This window comes from Callionymus lyra, chromosome 4 (assembly GCF_982586985.1).
Source record: "Callionymus lyra chromosome 4, fCalLyr1.hap1.1, whole genome shotgun sequence".
Taxonomy (NCBI): domain Eukaryota; kingdom Metazoa; phylum Chordata; class Actinopteri; order Syngnathiformes; family Callionymidae; genus Callionymus; species Callionymus lyra.
Window position 1 is genome coordinate 11,326,678 of NC_141821.1, and position 14,864 is coordinate 11,341,541.

The window sequence follows — 14,864 nt, forward strand, 5'->3', positions numbered from 1 at the left end:
AATTTTGAGTGGAGAGACATTTATTGGGCTCTGAAAATCATTTCCAAAATTAACAAGAAGCTTTTATGCTTAACCTACTTCAGGGGATTCTCATTTTCATTGAGTAAAAAGGGTTGGGAATAATAGTCCAAAGCATGATATTAATATAAATAAGCACTAAAAGTTCTGGATGATGTTGGGCTGTGTGGTTAACCCGTAAAAGAGAATGTACAAACATGATAGAAGTTCATCTCAGGATTGTCATTGACGGAGTAAAAGTAAGTTATAAAATCAATTGAATCCAAGGGTTTTAATGTCTTAATGTTAGTGATGGGCTAATGAATCAGTGTCCACTAGATGGCACTCTCTCCTCTAATATATTCTGCTTTAAAAGGCTGTTTCTTTGAAACGTCACATCAGTTTGAAATTGAGGGCGCCCCCTACTGACTCTAAAAAGCAGTACATTGCTTCATGAAGCTTCATCAGCCCCTGACTACATAATATGATGAGAAAAAAAGGAAGGGAAGAAAAACATTTTTACTAGGAAGGACATAATGTGACAAAGAGAAACTGTGGACAAAACACTTAATACAATGTTTTTCTGTGAATTGTTAGTATTTGGGCCGTCAAGAAAAACATATTTTCTTTTTAAATTTCATTGTTTTATTCTGTCTTCACGCTGACTGCATTAATACAGTCAAATGGCCGCATTCGGTTCCCAGGCTTCACTTGGCTCAGGTGTGGTCTGGAGGTATATTTTTTGAATGTGTAAATAGCTGCGACAAGACTAAAGTGGCTCCAACAGGTTTTAAATCTCTGTCAAACCCGGGCAGTAGAAGCAAAAGCATTTGTTGTGACCGCTGACAGACTTGCATCCTTCTTCTAAACGGATGACAACATGATTGAAATAAAGAATTGATCGGGCGGCTCTGGTCACAGGAGGTATTATGAGCTCAGGATGGATTTATGAGTATCTGAGACTGGATTTGATGGACAGTAATCATCACTATGGCAATTGTTGGATAACTCTTAACAACATTTTATATGCGGCAACTAGATTTTGATTCAGATATAATCTACAGTTGCCGTCATAAATCTGATCATTCTGTATTTGCTTCGTGAAAGTGCCTAACAGGCAGACAAGAAGTCTTGCTCTGTGTCCTGAAGCAGCACCATAATCGTGTTGTAGGGAAAGAGAGGGATGGGGGAGGCAGAAAATGTGACTCATCAAAATAAAAAATCATGCCTGCGTTTTTTATACAACGACTACCTTGGAGGTGGAGACTTACAGGATTGATGATGGGCTGTGACAAACCTCCATGCTTGACCAATCACAGCAGACTGGGTGTGGTCATGGTAAAAAAAGCTTAAGTAAAAATTTTTGTGAGAATTTTGTACAAACAGACACATACTGATGAGTACAATAGAGGTCCAGGATCTATTTAAGTGACACTTAAATCAACACATTGGTTGCCCTTTGAAGTTTCCACTAGAACCCTCAGCCAATCATTCATCATTACATGAATTACAAATACAGAATATACAAAAATCTGCAAATGGGCTCCAACTTGGAAAAAAAAAAAAAAAAAATCCAAAACCCCGGAGACACAGGACTTACTCAGAGAAATAGCTGAGGTAAAGATCAGTCTCAGGAATATCCAAAAGGTTCAAGGGGGTGATCAGAGTTGAGGCAAACCTTAACCAATTTCCCGAAGGAGTTCTCCAAAGGGATTAATAGAGTTCATCCATCTATCTTGTCAGGAGATGTGATCAACTGGCCTCCAATCATCGCAAACCTGTTTCCTGCTGACAAGGTAGAAAAAAACCAACAGAATAGGAAGTGATCTAAGAAAATAAGACCAAAAAACAAGAATCATGATAGCAACAAAAAAAGTAATATCTTTATTTACATTTTCTTTAGCATTTGTCTACATTAAAGAGTTAAAATAATGATCAGAAAGACTTTCCTTTGAAGTACTCAAAGGAATATGTCGTAGAATATAAAGTTGATCCATATTTTTTTGCATGCATTACACCTAATATATATTATTTACTGTTGTTGTTTCTTTCTGATTATGCAATCCATTTTTCAGTAGTTTTTAAAATAATAATGTATTGGGGAATGAGACGGACCCAAATGCGGAGTGGAATCAACAGGCAAAAAAATAGAGTTTAAACACAGGTTTATTAAAAGTACCACTACGATAAAATGAACAAGAGTCACACGAAAAAATCGTCCAGAATCAGTGTCCATAACCCAGTCCAATTTAAAGCTCAACACAAACCGGGAAAGGAATAATCTAAGGGAAGACTGGAAAACAAAGAGAGCATCAGGGAAATACACACACGCACAGGCACTAGGTGAACTAAGAACAACAAAAATAGGAAATCTACGAACGAGAGGAGAATACAAACATGATATACCATGGAGCGTAGATTATAATCTGGCGCCTGCTGCTGGGAGAGGCGTGGCTTTACACTCTTCAGATGATGGTGTAATTGCTGAAGAGCTGCAGCTATTGCAGCAACAGGCGCTGAGGTTCTAAACCAACTCAAAGAAGCAGAACAAACCAGGAAGTGTGTCACAATAAAATAACAAGACGTGACACCAATAATTCTAAGCTGAGCTCCAGTGCTGCTGTTTGCGATCTTTTAGGCCAGGGATCCGCAAACTTTCTTGGGACCACAAACCAGTTAATGGTGGGTAAATATATTGACGGACTGAGCTCAGGTAAAGAGAGTAAAAAATAAATCATAAAGAATTTTCTTTTACTGATCATCTCAGCCCAGCAAACCTGTCTCTCGCCGACAAGGTAAAAAGGAAGAAAATGAGATAAAGATGAAACATGACAGCAAAGGAAAAAAAAAAAGTAGTATCTTAGACTCTTATTTAACGAGAGTCTTCATTAAACAGTTAAATAAAATTAGAAAGCCGTTCCTTTGAAGTACTTGACGGACGTATCAAAGGAATATGAGAAGTTGAACAATATTTTTTTGTTTGCGTTTACAACCCAACAAAAGCTAGTTTATGTTTCACGATGAGTCATGAGGTTATTTCTTGATTGAAGAACCGGAAGAGTCATTAGGAACACCGTGATGGCTCTGAGATAAAACGACAAGTGGGTTTGTATTTTTTCTTGCACAGGAAGCTCAATAGATGCATTTCCATCGTCAAGGAGCCAGCAGCCAAAAGTACTCGAGAGCAGATTGCAATAACCGATCTCAAATGTGTTTTGTAACCCTGTAGCTCAGGCAGTAAAGTATTCTGGATTAGGAATGCAGAGCAACGAGCGCAGCTTCTTTGACATACTGTCTCAGCCTTTGATATGGAAGCGCAACTTTCAAACTGTCTCCGTTTCTCCTTCCTCTCTTTTCCTCCCCCTCCTCCTCTGTTCTCTTTTCCATCAGGGTGAAGTGGGACCCAGGGGAAGCAAAGGAGAGGTTTGTCAAATTAGACTTTTTGGTATTAGATATAATCCATTCTCTGTTATTCAGCAGCGCAGTGAGCGGGCCTGTCAAGCCTGCACAGCCAGCGCACAAAAAACACAGACACGTTACAGTTAGGCCTGAAGAAACCTGCCATTTTCCTTCCCGTGGGCAAAAATATACATCACAAAAGCACTTGTCATATCAGAAATATCAAAGTCTCACTGTGCTGTCTGCAGAATCACAAATTATTTAGCCTCAGCCTCTGTCGGTTGTTCGAGTTCTGTGCCATAGGTCCGCGGTGACACATGTCAGGATGGGATCATGGCGGAGGCTTGTGTCAACACACACTCCTTTGATGCGCGACATGTCTCTATATTTTGTAACACAAAAAAAACAAAACACAAATAAGAGCTTGTTCAAACAATATTAAGGCTCCAAGGGTTCATCTTGAGAATAATTTGTTTGACATATAGTCAGTTTTCAGTTCATTTGTGATGAAAATATATTAAAAAATATAATTAATTAATCGTCTATAAATCATGTGTCTTGTATTTTCAAGATCTGAAGTTACTTGCTTTAGATTTTATGCTTAAGAGGGCATTAACTTTATACTTTAACAATGATTATTTAATCATTGAAAAGGGAAATGTTTGAATTGAATTTTTGAAATGTTTCGATCTTTCAAATACTTTATGATTCCTGCAGATAATAGTTGTGGTGTAAACGATAGACCACAATTACATGTAAACTGATGAGATGGGAAGGAAATAAACACATTTTCTTTAAACGTCAATTAACATTTTACAACATGCTGAAAGTCTGAAAGTTATTGTTTAAAATTTATATATATATATTTTAAACAATAACTTTCAGAATTTTGCACATGGAACATTCAATTTAGTTCATTCCATTTAAACCTCTGTTACCATTATTATTATATTATCCAAATCAAACTAATCGTATGAAGGTCACATTTTACATGTTTTTATCTGGTAAAAGTAAAAAGTAAATTAAAATAAATCCATTTTAAAATAGTAAGAAATCCATTAAATTAACCAAATTAAATAAAGTTGATTCAAATTGTTCTTTGTTACCTAATTTTTAAAGTTTAACTTAATACTTTAGTAAGAAAAGTATCTAATTTCAATTGTTAGTTACCATTAAGACAAAACAATAAACTGACAGAAGATCTTTTAACAATTTTTATAACCGGAAGCACCATTTTGAATCTTGCTTATTGCCCTTTTAATGAAACTAAAGAACAAACACGATCACAGAATCAAAGTATTCAAAACACAGTCCCACATCAATGAACTTCCCCCTCGTATAGTAAGAATGTGAGGCTTGACAGGACTGCATTCAAATCTGTAAAGGACGAGTCTGTTTCTAATGATAAATTTCTATTTTTTTTAAAAACTGTCTGATGAAATGATCTTGCTCTTCACCAGAGAGGAACATCCGGTGAAGTTGGCCCACAAGGGCCAGACGGTAAGAAAGGCGATAAGGGCCACACAGGTCACATTGGAATCGTGGGTCCCAGGGGATCTGCCGGCCAAGATGGATTGCCCGGCACACCAGGGCAACCTGGATATCCAGGGAAACCTGTAAGTGTGGCTGCCTTATAGAAACACAGCTGAATGCAGGATATATTTGTGTGTGTGTTTGTTTTAATCTCATTTCTCGTAACATTTTTCCCCGAGTACAGTATAGAAAAAAAAGGATAATTGCACTGATTATCTGTAATGAGACGCTTTCAGCTGCAATCATTCTTCAACAATTGCACACTTTGACTTACATACGTTTTCACATGTAGGTGACCAATTTATAAATCGAACAGTTTACAACTGTGTTTAAAACATTTACAGCTGTAATCAAACATTTTTCACCCGATCAGACAATATATTTGAAAAGTTTATGTGTCATTATATTCCTAGTTAATAGTTCCTGTTGCACTCATTGTCACTAGTTATCAGTTTTATTTATCCAGTAAATTTGACTGAAACAACCATCTTGCCGTGTATAGAATAGAACCAATAGATCATTAATCATATACATTATTATTTTCTTTCGGTTAGTAAGGAGACCACTGTTTTAGTTAGATACCTAAACAAGTCTGTGAATATCCTAGCAGAATATATCCTCTGCTTTGAACTCGTAACATGGAGGAATGATGTGTTTCAGGGCAAACCCCCCTCGGATGAACACCTGCTGAAGCTCTGCACGGACGTTTTACGGAGTGAGTATCTGCTTCCTATCATTTGGTTCAAGTGGAATTGTACTCTTGAAAACAGATTCAAGTCACTTCATGACACAAAAGCACTCCTAAAGAAAAGTTTGATGCAATTATCTATAGCTGAATGATATTTGTAGACCTCATTCCTCTTGAAGCAAGGACTTTCCCTTCTCACTGAGCAAAAGTCTTTGGAAAAGGTCGTCTCTGATTAAAGGAGGTGAACAAAAAAAAGTCCATTGATCCGACTGCATGTTAAAGGTATTTCAGAACACAACAAAATGAAGATCTACAATTTTATCAACCAACCCTTAAAAGTGAACCACATCTTGTTTATGTTTATTTGGCTGACTATGAAGCCCCAGATATGAAATGTAAGAAAAAAATATATATTATTAATTCATAATTTAAATTATTTAATTAATGGATGGCAGGTTAGCACCCTTTATTTCATCAACTCATAGCTCGGGACCCGAAAACAGAGGTTGGATCCCTAGGTAAAGTCATCTCGCACATAATATATATATTTCTGATGACCATTTTTTTACGTGCTTCTAACTCAGTGAAATTGCATTTTACTGAAGAATTTCACAACAAAACTATCGGCAAAAATAACATCTCCTCAACAACATTTTGGTCTGCAATAGTTCTGGATTAAACTCTCAGCTGTTATTTATGTGAGAATATAAAAACAAAACAAACCCCAAAACAATGTCTCTTATTTCCGCCAATGCCAAAATATATAAATCGATACATTACGATAAGATTTCAAAAACAATTACTTAAAATTGACAATGACTAGACAGTGATCAAATCTGGGATTTCGGGTCAAGAGCCATTCGCTCTAACCATGAAATTTACGGGCGAATGACATTAAAAAAACAGCATCGATGAATTAAAGGATTAAAATTAAAATGTATGGTCTTTGGCTCCGCAATTGACAGTTGGTGTCATGATTTTTAAATGAATTTAAGTTGAGTAGCCACAGTGCACCAAGAACACCAGACCAAATACATCTTCACCCATATGTATATCCCTTCATCCATCCATCCAACTATATATGGTGCTGAAGAAAGGTTTTCTGAGTTTGTGTTCCTGTTGTAATCTGTGATTAAGTTTCTGTTTACAAAATGCATATTAAGCGTGTTGTTTTTCCTTGAGCATTAATTTAATTGTGTTTTATATACCTCCTTGAAGCACAGCAGTCTGGACTACAGTAGAAAAAAACAATCAAATTTAAAGTAACTCAGCAGCACACTGAGGCAATGGATGTGGTTGAGTGGTGTTAACAACAATGATGCAGCACAAAAATACATTTTCTTTTCACCTTCGCTCATCCCAGTTTCAATAACTATTTCCTTGTCAATGAATTTGCCCTGCAGACCAACTCCCATTGCTGCTTCAGTCCCTTGCCCCCCGAGCCAACTGTGAGCCATGCCACAGTGTGAAAGGCCCTCCAGGTCAACCAGGAGCTCCAGGACCCAAAGGCTCGATGGGAACCCAAGGCTACCCTGGAAGGACCGGGACGCCGGGTTACCCAGGTCCCCCAGGAATGCAAGGAACTTCTGGATTGAAAGGTAACTATTAATGCGTTTATTGATTTTTCAACTTGAATGGTAAATCAGCGCACACCCTTAACCCTTAGATTATTATTATTATATTATTGTTTGTGTCTTCTCATCTGGACTATTGCAACGGTTTGTTTTTATGTTTCAACAAGAAGGAGCTGTCTCGCCTGCAGTTGATTCAGAACTCTGCAGCGAGAATTCTGACCCGCTCTAGTAGAAGAACTCACATTTCTCCGATCCTTAAAACTCTTCACTGGCTGCCAGTTTCTTTCAGGATCCACTTTTAAATTCTGGTTCTTACTTTCAAAACTATTCATGGTCAGGCTCCTCCTTACATCAGTGATCTGATCCAGCCTTACACCCCAGATCGGGCTCTGAGGTCTGTGGATCAGAATCTACTGATGGTTCCTGAACACACTTTCGGACCAGATGAGAGGAATCCTTCCAGGCTGTTGCTCTTACGCTTTGGAAAGATCTTCCTCTCCCTCTGTGTTTGATGATCTACTGACTCCTTCAAGAAACATCTCAAGATCTTCTTATTCGTGCAGGCTTTTCCTTGATTTTCTGAGACTCCTGTGTTCGTCTCAGTGTTGTCTTGACCTTTTAAGTATATATTTTATTGAGTTTTCTTTTGATTATTTAAGCGCTTTGTGACCCTGGTCTTGAAAGGGCTCTACAAATTATTTACTTACTTATTATCTTTGAATCGAGATGTTTTCAGGCTGCCGGTCGACCGAGAGATAACACAAGGGTTTAACAAAGTCAAAGTTTAAAGTAGTGTTGTCAAGTACCCTTCAGAATAAAGTGCGCATCTGACAAGTTCGTGTCTCAAAAACACGATTTACAATGCTCATTACGCCACATAAAGCAGGCTTACAGAGGGGGAAAAGTGTACCAGAGAACGTCAGCAGAGCAACAGCATGATTATGAGCTGGATTTGATTCATCAGCGCCACGAGACCGAACGGCCGATAAGCTTTGGAAGATGCCAAACTGTACCACTTCACCGCCGGGTGAGATTTCGGCTTGTTAGCTCACAGACGCGGACACTTTTAAGAGACATCAATCCTTGCTCAATGTTCAACAATAAGAACATAACCGCAGATTAGAGTCTCACTTTTCAAACCGTGCCAAATTGACTGCAGGCTAAGGAAATGCTTGTTGCTCATTGGTGTCGTTTAGATTTGCCCAGATGAAGGAAAATATCCTCTTATTCAGTCATGCAAATGAAAACGAGTTTCACACATCAAGTGTGATTTACTTTCTGGTCGTCGGAGAGTTACTCCGAGCATTAAGATGGTTGAAGAGAACCATAACTAATTATAATGTAAACTATTAGCCTAGAGGTAATCGTCCTTGTCTTACACATATTTAACAAGAAAAACAGCATGTAAATCCAAATCCTGACATCCTTACTCCACTACAGATGCTTAGATGAGTTATTTTATGGATTCAATGGAATCTAGTAATCCAGAAAAAACAAACAATTTTAGCTACTCTACGTATAATACGTATAATCTAGTCAATCATGAAGCACAAAGCACACTTACCTGAGGTGTAATTTCAGCATTTTGATGCATCTCAAAAGACTTTCTCCGACTTTGCTACCCCAAAAATGGCCAACTAAACCTACTTAATAATGGTACACTGAGGGGATGAGCATTCAATTTTGTTATAACTGGGAAAACAAGGCTGGGGATGGATGTGGGGGGATAACTGTTTTGTCCATTTCATCCAATAATTCCATCATACAGCAGACATTTTTTATCTTATATGATTGATCACAATGTGGTGCCAAAGACCATGCCTAGTTACCGAAAACTCCAATGTAGTCATTAGTAATGATGGGTTAAACCAGCTGATGTAAAGAATATATATCATCAGGCCTCACAACACCATCACTAATCATTAGCCAGTTAGCTAAACAGCGGCTAATACAGGTAATAATCAACAAATTTTCATAATTCCAGGTCTATTAAGTGCACCTGACTAAAGGCCTCCGGTTTTCATTCATTCATTCATTCATTCATTCATTCATTCATTCATTCATTTTCAACCGCTTTAACCCTTACCAGGGTCGCAGGGAGACTGGAGCCTTTCCCAGTATCATAGGGCGAGAAGAAGGGGACACCCTGGACAGGAAGCCAGTCTGTCACAGGGCACACAAAGACAGACAACCATTCACACACACACTCATGCCTAGAGACTGTTTCCCAAAGTTATTATTCAACCTCTGTATGTTTTTCATTGTTACAAATAACCTATGATGACGTGAGGATTCAATCTCGTAACAAAGGACTTTGTTCTTAATGCATTTTCTTAATGAATAAAGTGCGCGTTGCTGCTGTGCAGCCGCTCAGAGCGGTCAATGGCTCATAAGGGATAGGATTTTTTATTTAACCACATGCAGAGCCTTCTTGGACATGTTGTGCGTCACTGCAGTCGCCTGTTTTGAGCCACATGACAAGCCTGCGGCGCACATCTGGTTATAACGTGAGAGATTAGGACGGAAAGACAGTACACACAAGTTTTTCGTTGTTGTTTTAATTTAACACAGAAATACAAACAAATCTTGAGGCACATTCAACATTGCTTTTTCATATAGCGCACCAGTCCAGCCTTTCGAAACCCGTGTCTCTGTGTGTTTTCCATGATGAGAGTGTGTAAGACACTAGTGTCTTTTTCAGCTCATACTATTCCCCCATGTATGTCACACTTTATCGTTTACTGCTAGAGTGGCCCCTGGTGGCTGTTGGTCACCAGAAATCTCAGAATGTGCGTGGGAAGTAGCGGCAAAAAATACGTCAGCATATTGTAGTTTTCAATTATAAAAACTCCACTTAATTTTGCGGGTATTAACTGTTTAGTAATGGACTGATGAAGCTTCGTAGATGAAATTTCCGAGCGATTGTCTCGACATGGGACAGAGTGGAGAAGGTTTGTAGAAACTCTACATCTAAACTCCCCCTGACTCAAGGTGCTTATCACATAAACAATTTCCTGAAGGAGACCTCCTGAGGGATCAATAAAGTTCTACCTACCTACCTACTAAATCATATCCGTAACTTCTGTAGATTGAATATTACGAAATGCAGAGGTGAAACGCTCTGACTTTTGACCAGGTTTAACCTTTTCAATGGCACAAATCATCACATTCGTCACACTAAGGCAATATATTATTTATTTTGTGTAATAAATAAGCACTAAAATCTACAAAAGATGTTTTTTCTAAGTAGCAGTGTTGATCAGGGTAAATAAGGTTAATACAGGTACATATTCAGTTCTATAGGAGTTTGGAATAGTGTCAGAAATAAAATGGGCAATTTTTTGAAGCGATAAAGCGGAGCACTGAGGGAAGAGTGTAGGTTTGGTATCAGAACATAATTCTGTATGATTGAGTAGGCAAGCAAGGAAAATGTGTTTATTGTTCGCATTCCTTCCCTGGGGCCATTTTGAAATGCTTTACAATGCAATCAGTCACAAAGGGAAAACGTAGAGTCAAAACTCAACAATAGAAACACACAAGTAATATATTCGGTTTAGAGTTTGAGAGTTTTTTTTCCTTAATTCATCTTTCGAAAATGAAAATGTGTTTTTTGAGTTCCTGCACATGATGAAGCATAAGAGACTTGAATGGAAATGAAACATTCAACCTAATTCGATTTTTAGTTTTAGTGTTGCACAATCTGCACCACCAGAGACTGCACGTAATAAATACACTCAATGTTTATGTGCTCAGAGAACCCTAAATAGAACAGTCTCTTGTTGAAACTGTATAGATCAGTAACCATGCTCATTTGGGAGGAATTAAAGTGTTACCTTTAAACTCCAATGGGGATTGATTTCATCGTTCAGCTTCCAACAATATAATAATTTTAAGCAGCCGTTTCAAATTACCACTGAACAAAAATTAATCTTTTTCTGCCTTCTCAGGTGACATGGGATCCAAAGGGCTCAAGGGCAGCAAAGGGGAGGGCTACCAAGGACCTCCGGGACCCCATGGACAGCCAGGTTTGTTAAAAGCTCATTTTGTAAAACTATAGATGTCAATACATTCGTCGACTGAAGTTCATATTTTTTTAATTAGACCTGAATGTGTCATAAGCATTCAAATTAGCATAACTGGCAATTACTAAACCCTATACAATATGACACCGCTTTTTTCGATTGTTGTATGTCAGGTACATCCAAAATTCGGAGTTTAACATAGTAGTAATGGATTGATGAGGCTGATGATGCTGCATCATTAAGGCCACATCAACCCATTACTAGTTCTTAGTATAATCAAAATTGGTTTAATTGGTATATAAAAAAATACAACCAAATTCCACCAACGCAGACAGTAAAAACTGAACTATAACGTTTTGCCTACACAGTCTACTGTGTCATTTTTTTTACCAATTTAAGTTTTAAAGGTTTTTGTTAGCCTTCAAACAAGTTAATAAGAAAAGTAGGTTTGACTTCCTTTACTGTTTGTGAACTCTCAATCATTGTGTTGAGAAAGAGACCAAGTAGCGGTAAGTGGATAAATCATCTATAAAAGGTTCCATTAAAGGTTGAATACAACAACAACATTTCACTTAGAGATTTTTTTTTTCCGATTACTCTTTGCACACCTTTCTCTCAAACAGTGAATATTCTGATCCCTAGTTCTCCTTTAGTTCAGTCAGTTTAGACTTTCTTCCAAACCTTTTCAATTAAAGTTGATCTTTGAAGTTCTCAACCCTTGTGTTATCTCAGGGTCACTTCGACCCAGAAGCAACAGAAGCGATGCCACAAACACATTTTGATTTTGGGGCCTTGGGTCACCTTGACCCTGAGATAACACCCAAGGGTTAACAATTCACATCTGAAATCCTGATCCTTTTTTTCGCCCCCATTTCAGATTAAACCGATTCAAACAACTGCAACTAGGAAAAAGAGATCTTTTTTTTTTTGTACTCATTTTATTAGCTGGTATAATAAAAAGTAACCCTGATGTTCCTTTCATCCTACAAGTAATGCCTAAGTCTTGGTGAACCATGACTTTCTCACTTCTAGCTATTCAGATGTTCTTCCTGAAAAGAACTGGCTCTGTTGAGACTGATACATATTTAACAAACGTGTGGGCGGATGCTCTGTCAGCGATGGAGGAGACAGGCGGTGAGGTGCTATCAAGTCGTGGCAGATTAGTTGAGGAAAAGCAATTTATGACTGAGAATCGTAACAGAAGTGACACACTGTGCCCGACCTTTGACATCCTCGTGATTAATGAAGCGGCTGCAGCACTCTTTGATATGTCTTGTCACTGCAGGTGTCCAAGGTCCGCGTGGCTTCGATGGAATTGGCCATCCTGGAAGCCAAGGAATTCCTGGGAAGTCCGGACCTCCTGGAGATCCTGGTAAAAGGGGTTATCCTGGAGTACCAGGCATTTGTGACGCCTCCGCCTGTTATCAGACCTACAACTTGAGGGAACATTACAGCAAAGGACCTAATGTGTGATGACACAGCAGCGTGGGAGAGGTTGCTCCCGGTTTCGACACCCATATTTTTGGAAGATGTGATTTACTGTGTCGCCGATGAACGTGTGTGACTGTGCGAGCGGATTCGTGTGGGGCACAGCTGCACTCGGAGCAGAAATAACCTCATTAAGATGAGCTGAACTGAAACGGGCTGGGGAGGGAATGGTGGCTATGGAATCCATGATCAAAGATGGTCGCTCTTAGCAGACCGGGATACGAGCTAACTTGGATGCTGTGTACTTTTATCTCCTAATGGCAGGTTTAAACAGTGGGCGCTAATCTGGGGGAAAACAGATTAGCTTTTGAAATTGCAGCACATGAGGATTTAAGAAACATTTGACATTAAACCAGCTACCTCTCAACCTCCTCTTATCCTGCTCAAAATAAGTTTGAAATTAACATTTGAATTCCCCATAAATTACAGTGTACATTTACGTGACAAAGCTGTGTTTAAATCTCATCACATGTTATATATATACATAAAGACACCAGCCTGCATTCAAAAACAGCTGTATATACAAGCGAGGAGGTCAAAACATCCATCAGAAATGTGGTTAAAAAAACCTTTATTCAACAGAAATAAACCATGTAACATATCATAAGTTGGAAAATTATTTTTGTTGCAGATGTTTTCTTAATTATTAAGTCATAGATGTGTAAGACTGTGAGTGGACTTTTTTTGATGAATGTCATGATTTTTTTTTTTTTTAATTACATTCTTAATATTTATACATCATAATGAATGTATCTTATTTTTGGAACAACATGAATTTAACTATTCCCCTGAATAAAACGTTTTTAAGTATATTTTTCAAGTAAAAATGTTACATGTTATTCAGATTATGGTGTCCCCATTTGTCCTTGTTTTACATTCTTAGAAGTAGGTTTAAACTTGACGTGTTAGCCATGACGGATGACTCAATGTCGGCTCCTGAAAGTGGAATGAACGCTTTACAAGTTTGGTCAAAAAGGAAGATGGAAACAATGAAAGACCAGATTTTTAAAATGTATATCTTTAAATTTTTGAATATCTCCCCTAACCACTAGCTCACTTCAAAGTTGGTACACAATCTGATGATGATTATATTTCTATAAATTAAACCTGATATGTGTATAGTACAAAACAACAGACAAAGCTAAAGTAAAAAGTTGTTTTGTTCATGTACTGAGCTTTCCATTTTGACCATCGTAAAGTGTTCCTCAGTGACCGTGCCCTGCTGGGGTTTTTGGGACGAGTTTTTTTTTATCTGAAATAAATGCCAATATAAATAAGGCTCCATTCTTGAATGAGAAAGTTAAATAATTTAAAGTGACAATCAGACTACAACAGATGCAACAACCAGACAAAAAGCAAATGAATACATTTTTGATCACAAAAAAACAGTGTCCATATCACAATCCAAGGGAAACTCAAAGCGCAACACAACTCGGGCGGAGAACGACGCTGAATAAAATGCCAAAAGGAAGGCTCTGGCACTAGGAGGACAAAAACACTGAAAGACCTGTTGTGGCAGGAGAGCTGGCGTTAAACCTGCCGCAAAAGTGCTGAATGTTTGACGAGCTACAGCTGCTGTGAGAGCAACAGGTCCCTTGGAACTCAAATCAAGATTCTAAATAAAATCATGAGACAAGAGAAGAAACACATTCTGCATAGAGTGACCGACAAATATTCACCGTACTTTTGCAGGTGATTTCCGAGATAATCAACATGACCATATTTTTGGATATAAATGTATTGTATTTTAGACAAAAATTAAATGAGGGGGTAAAATGACACCAAAATAAAGCAACGCATATGTGTGGCTTTTTGGTCTTGTGGCTACCATTTGTGTCATTATGGTACCGAGGACCGTAGCTAGAGGTGAACAAGCTGCTGCTAAGACAGTTGATTAAAAAAGTAAACTTCACTTAAATGTATCATGTGATCATGTATGAATTAATTTACCATACATGACCCCGTCATTAGTACAAAGAAAATAAGAAACTAGATACCCCATCTTTGTGGAGTTGAACTTGATGTGTAGTCATGTATGATGAAAATAAATGTCAAGGCTGGTCCAGTGACAAAAGTAAAGGCTGTTTTTCTTCTCCAGGTACAGAGATGTAGATATAATAGCTCACCATGGCAGCAGACAGGAAAAAAAGGGTGACTCATTCA

General features: G+C 38.0%; 1 protein-coding gene across 1 annotated transcript in view; it reads left to right on the forward strand.

Annotated features, from left to right (window-relative positions):
* Positions 1-13,962, forward strand: part of LOC148081746 (uncharacterized) — a 57,435-nt gene extending 43,473 nt beyond the window's left edge. Inside the window, exons 27-32 of the mRNA XM_087788756.1 lie at positions 3,388-3,420; positions 4,857-5,012; positions 5,590-5,644; positions 7,021-7,215; positions 11,139-11,216; positions 12,499-13,962. Of these exons, the coding sequence (XP_087644882.1) occupies positions 3,388-3,420; positions 4,857-5,012; positions 5,590-5,644; positions 7,021-7,215; positions 11,139-11,216; positions 12,499-12,686 (705 nt within the window). The 3' untranslated portion in view covers positions 12,687-13,962. The remainder of the gene's footprint in view (positions 1-3,387; positions 3,421-4,856; positions 5,013-5,589; positions 5,645-7,020; positions 7,216-11,138; positions 11,217-12,498) is intronic.
* The last annotated feature ends 902 nt before the right edge of the window (positions 13,963-14,864 follow it).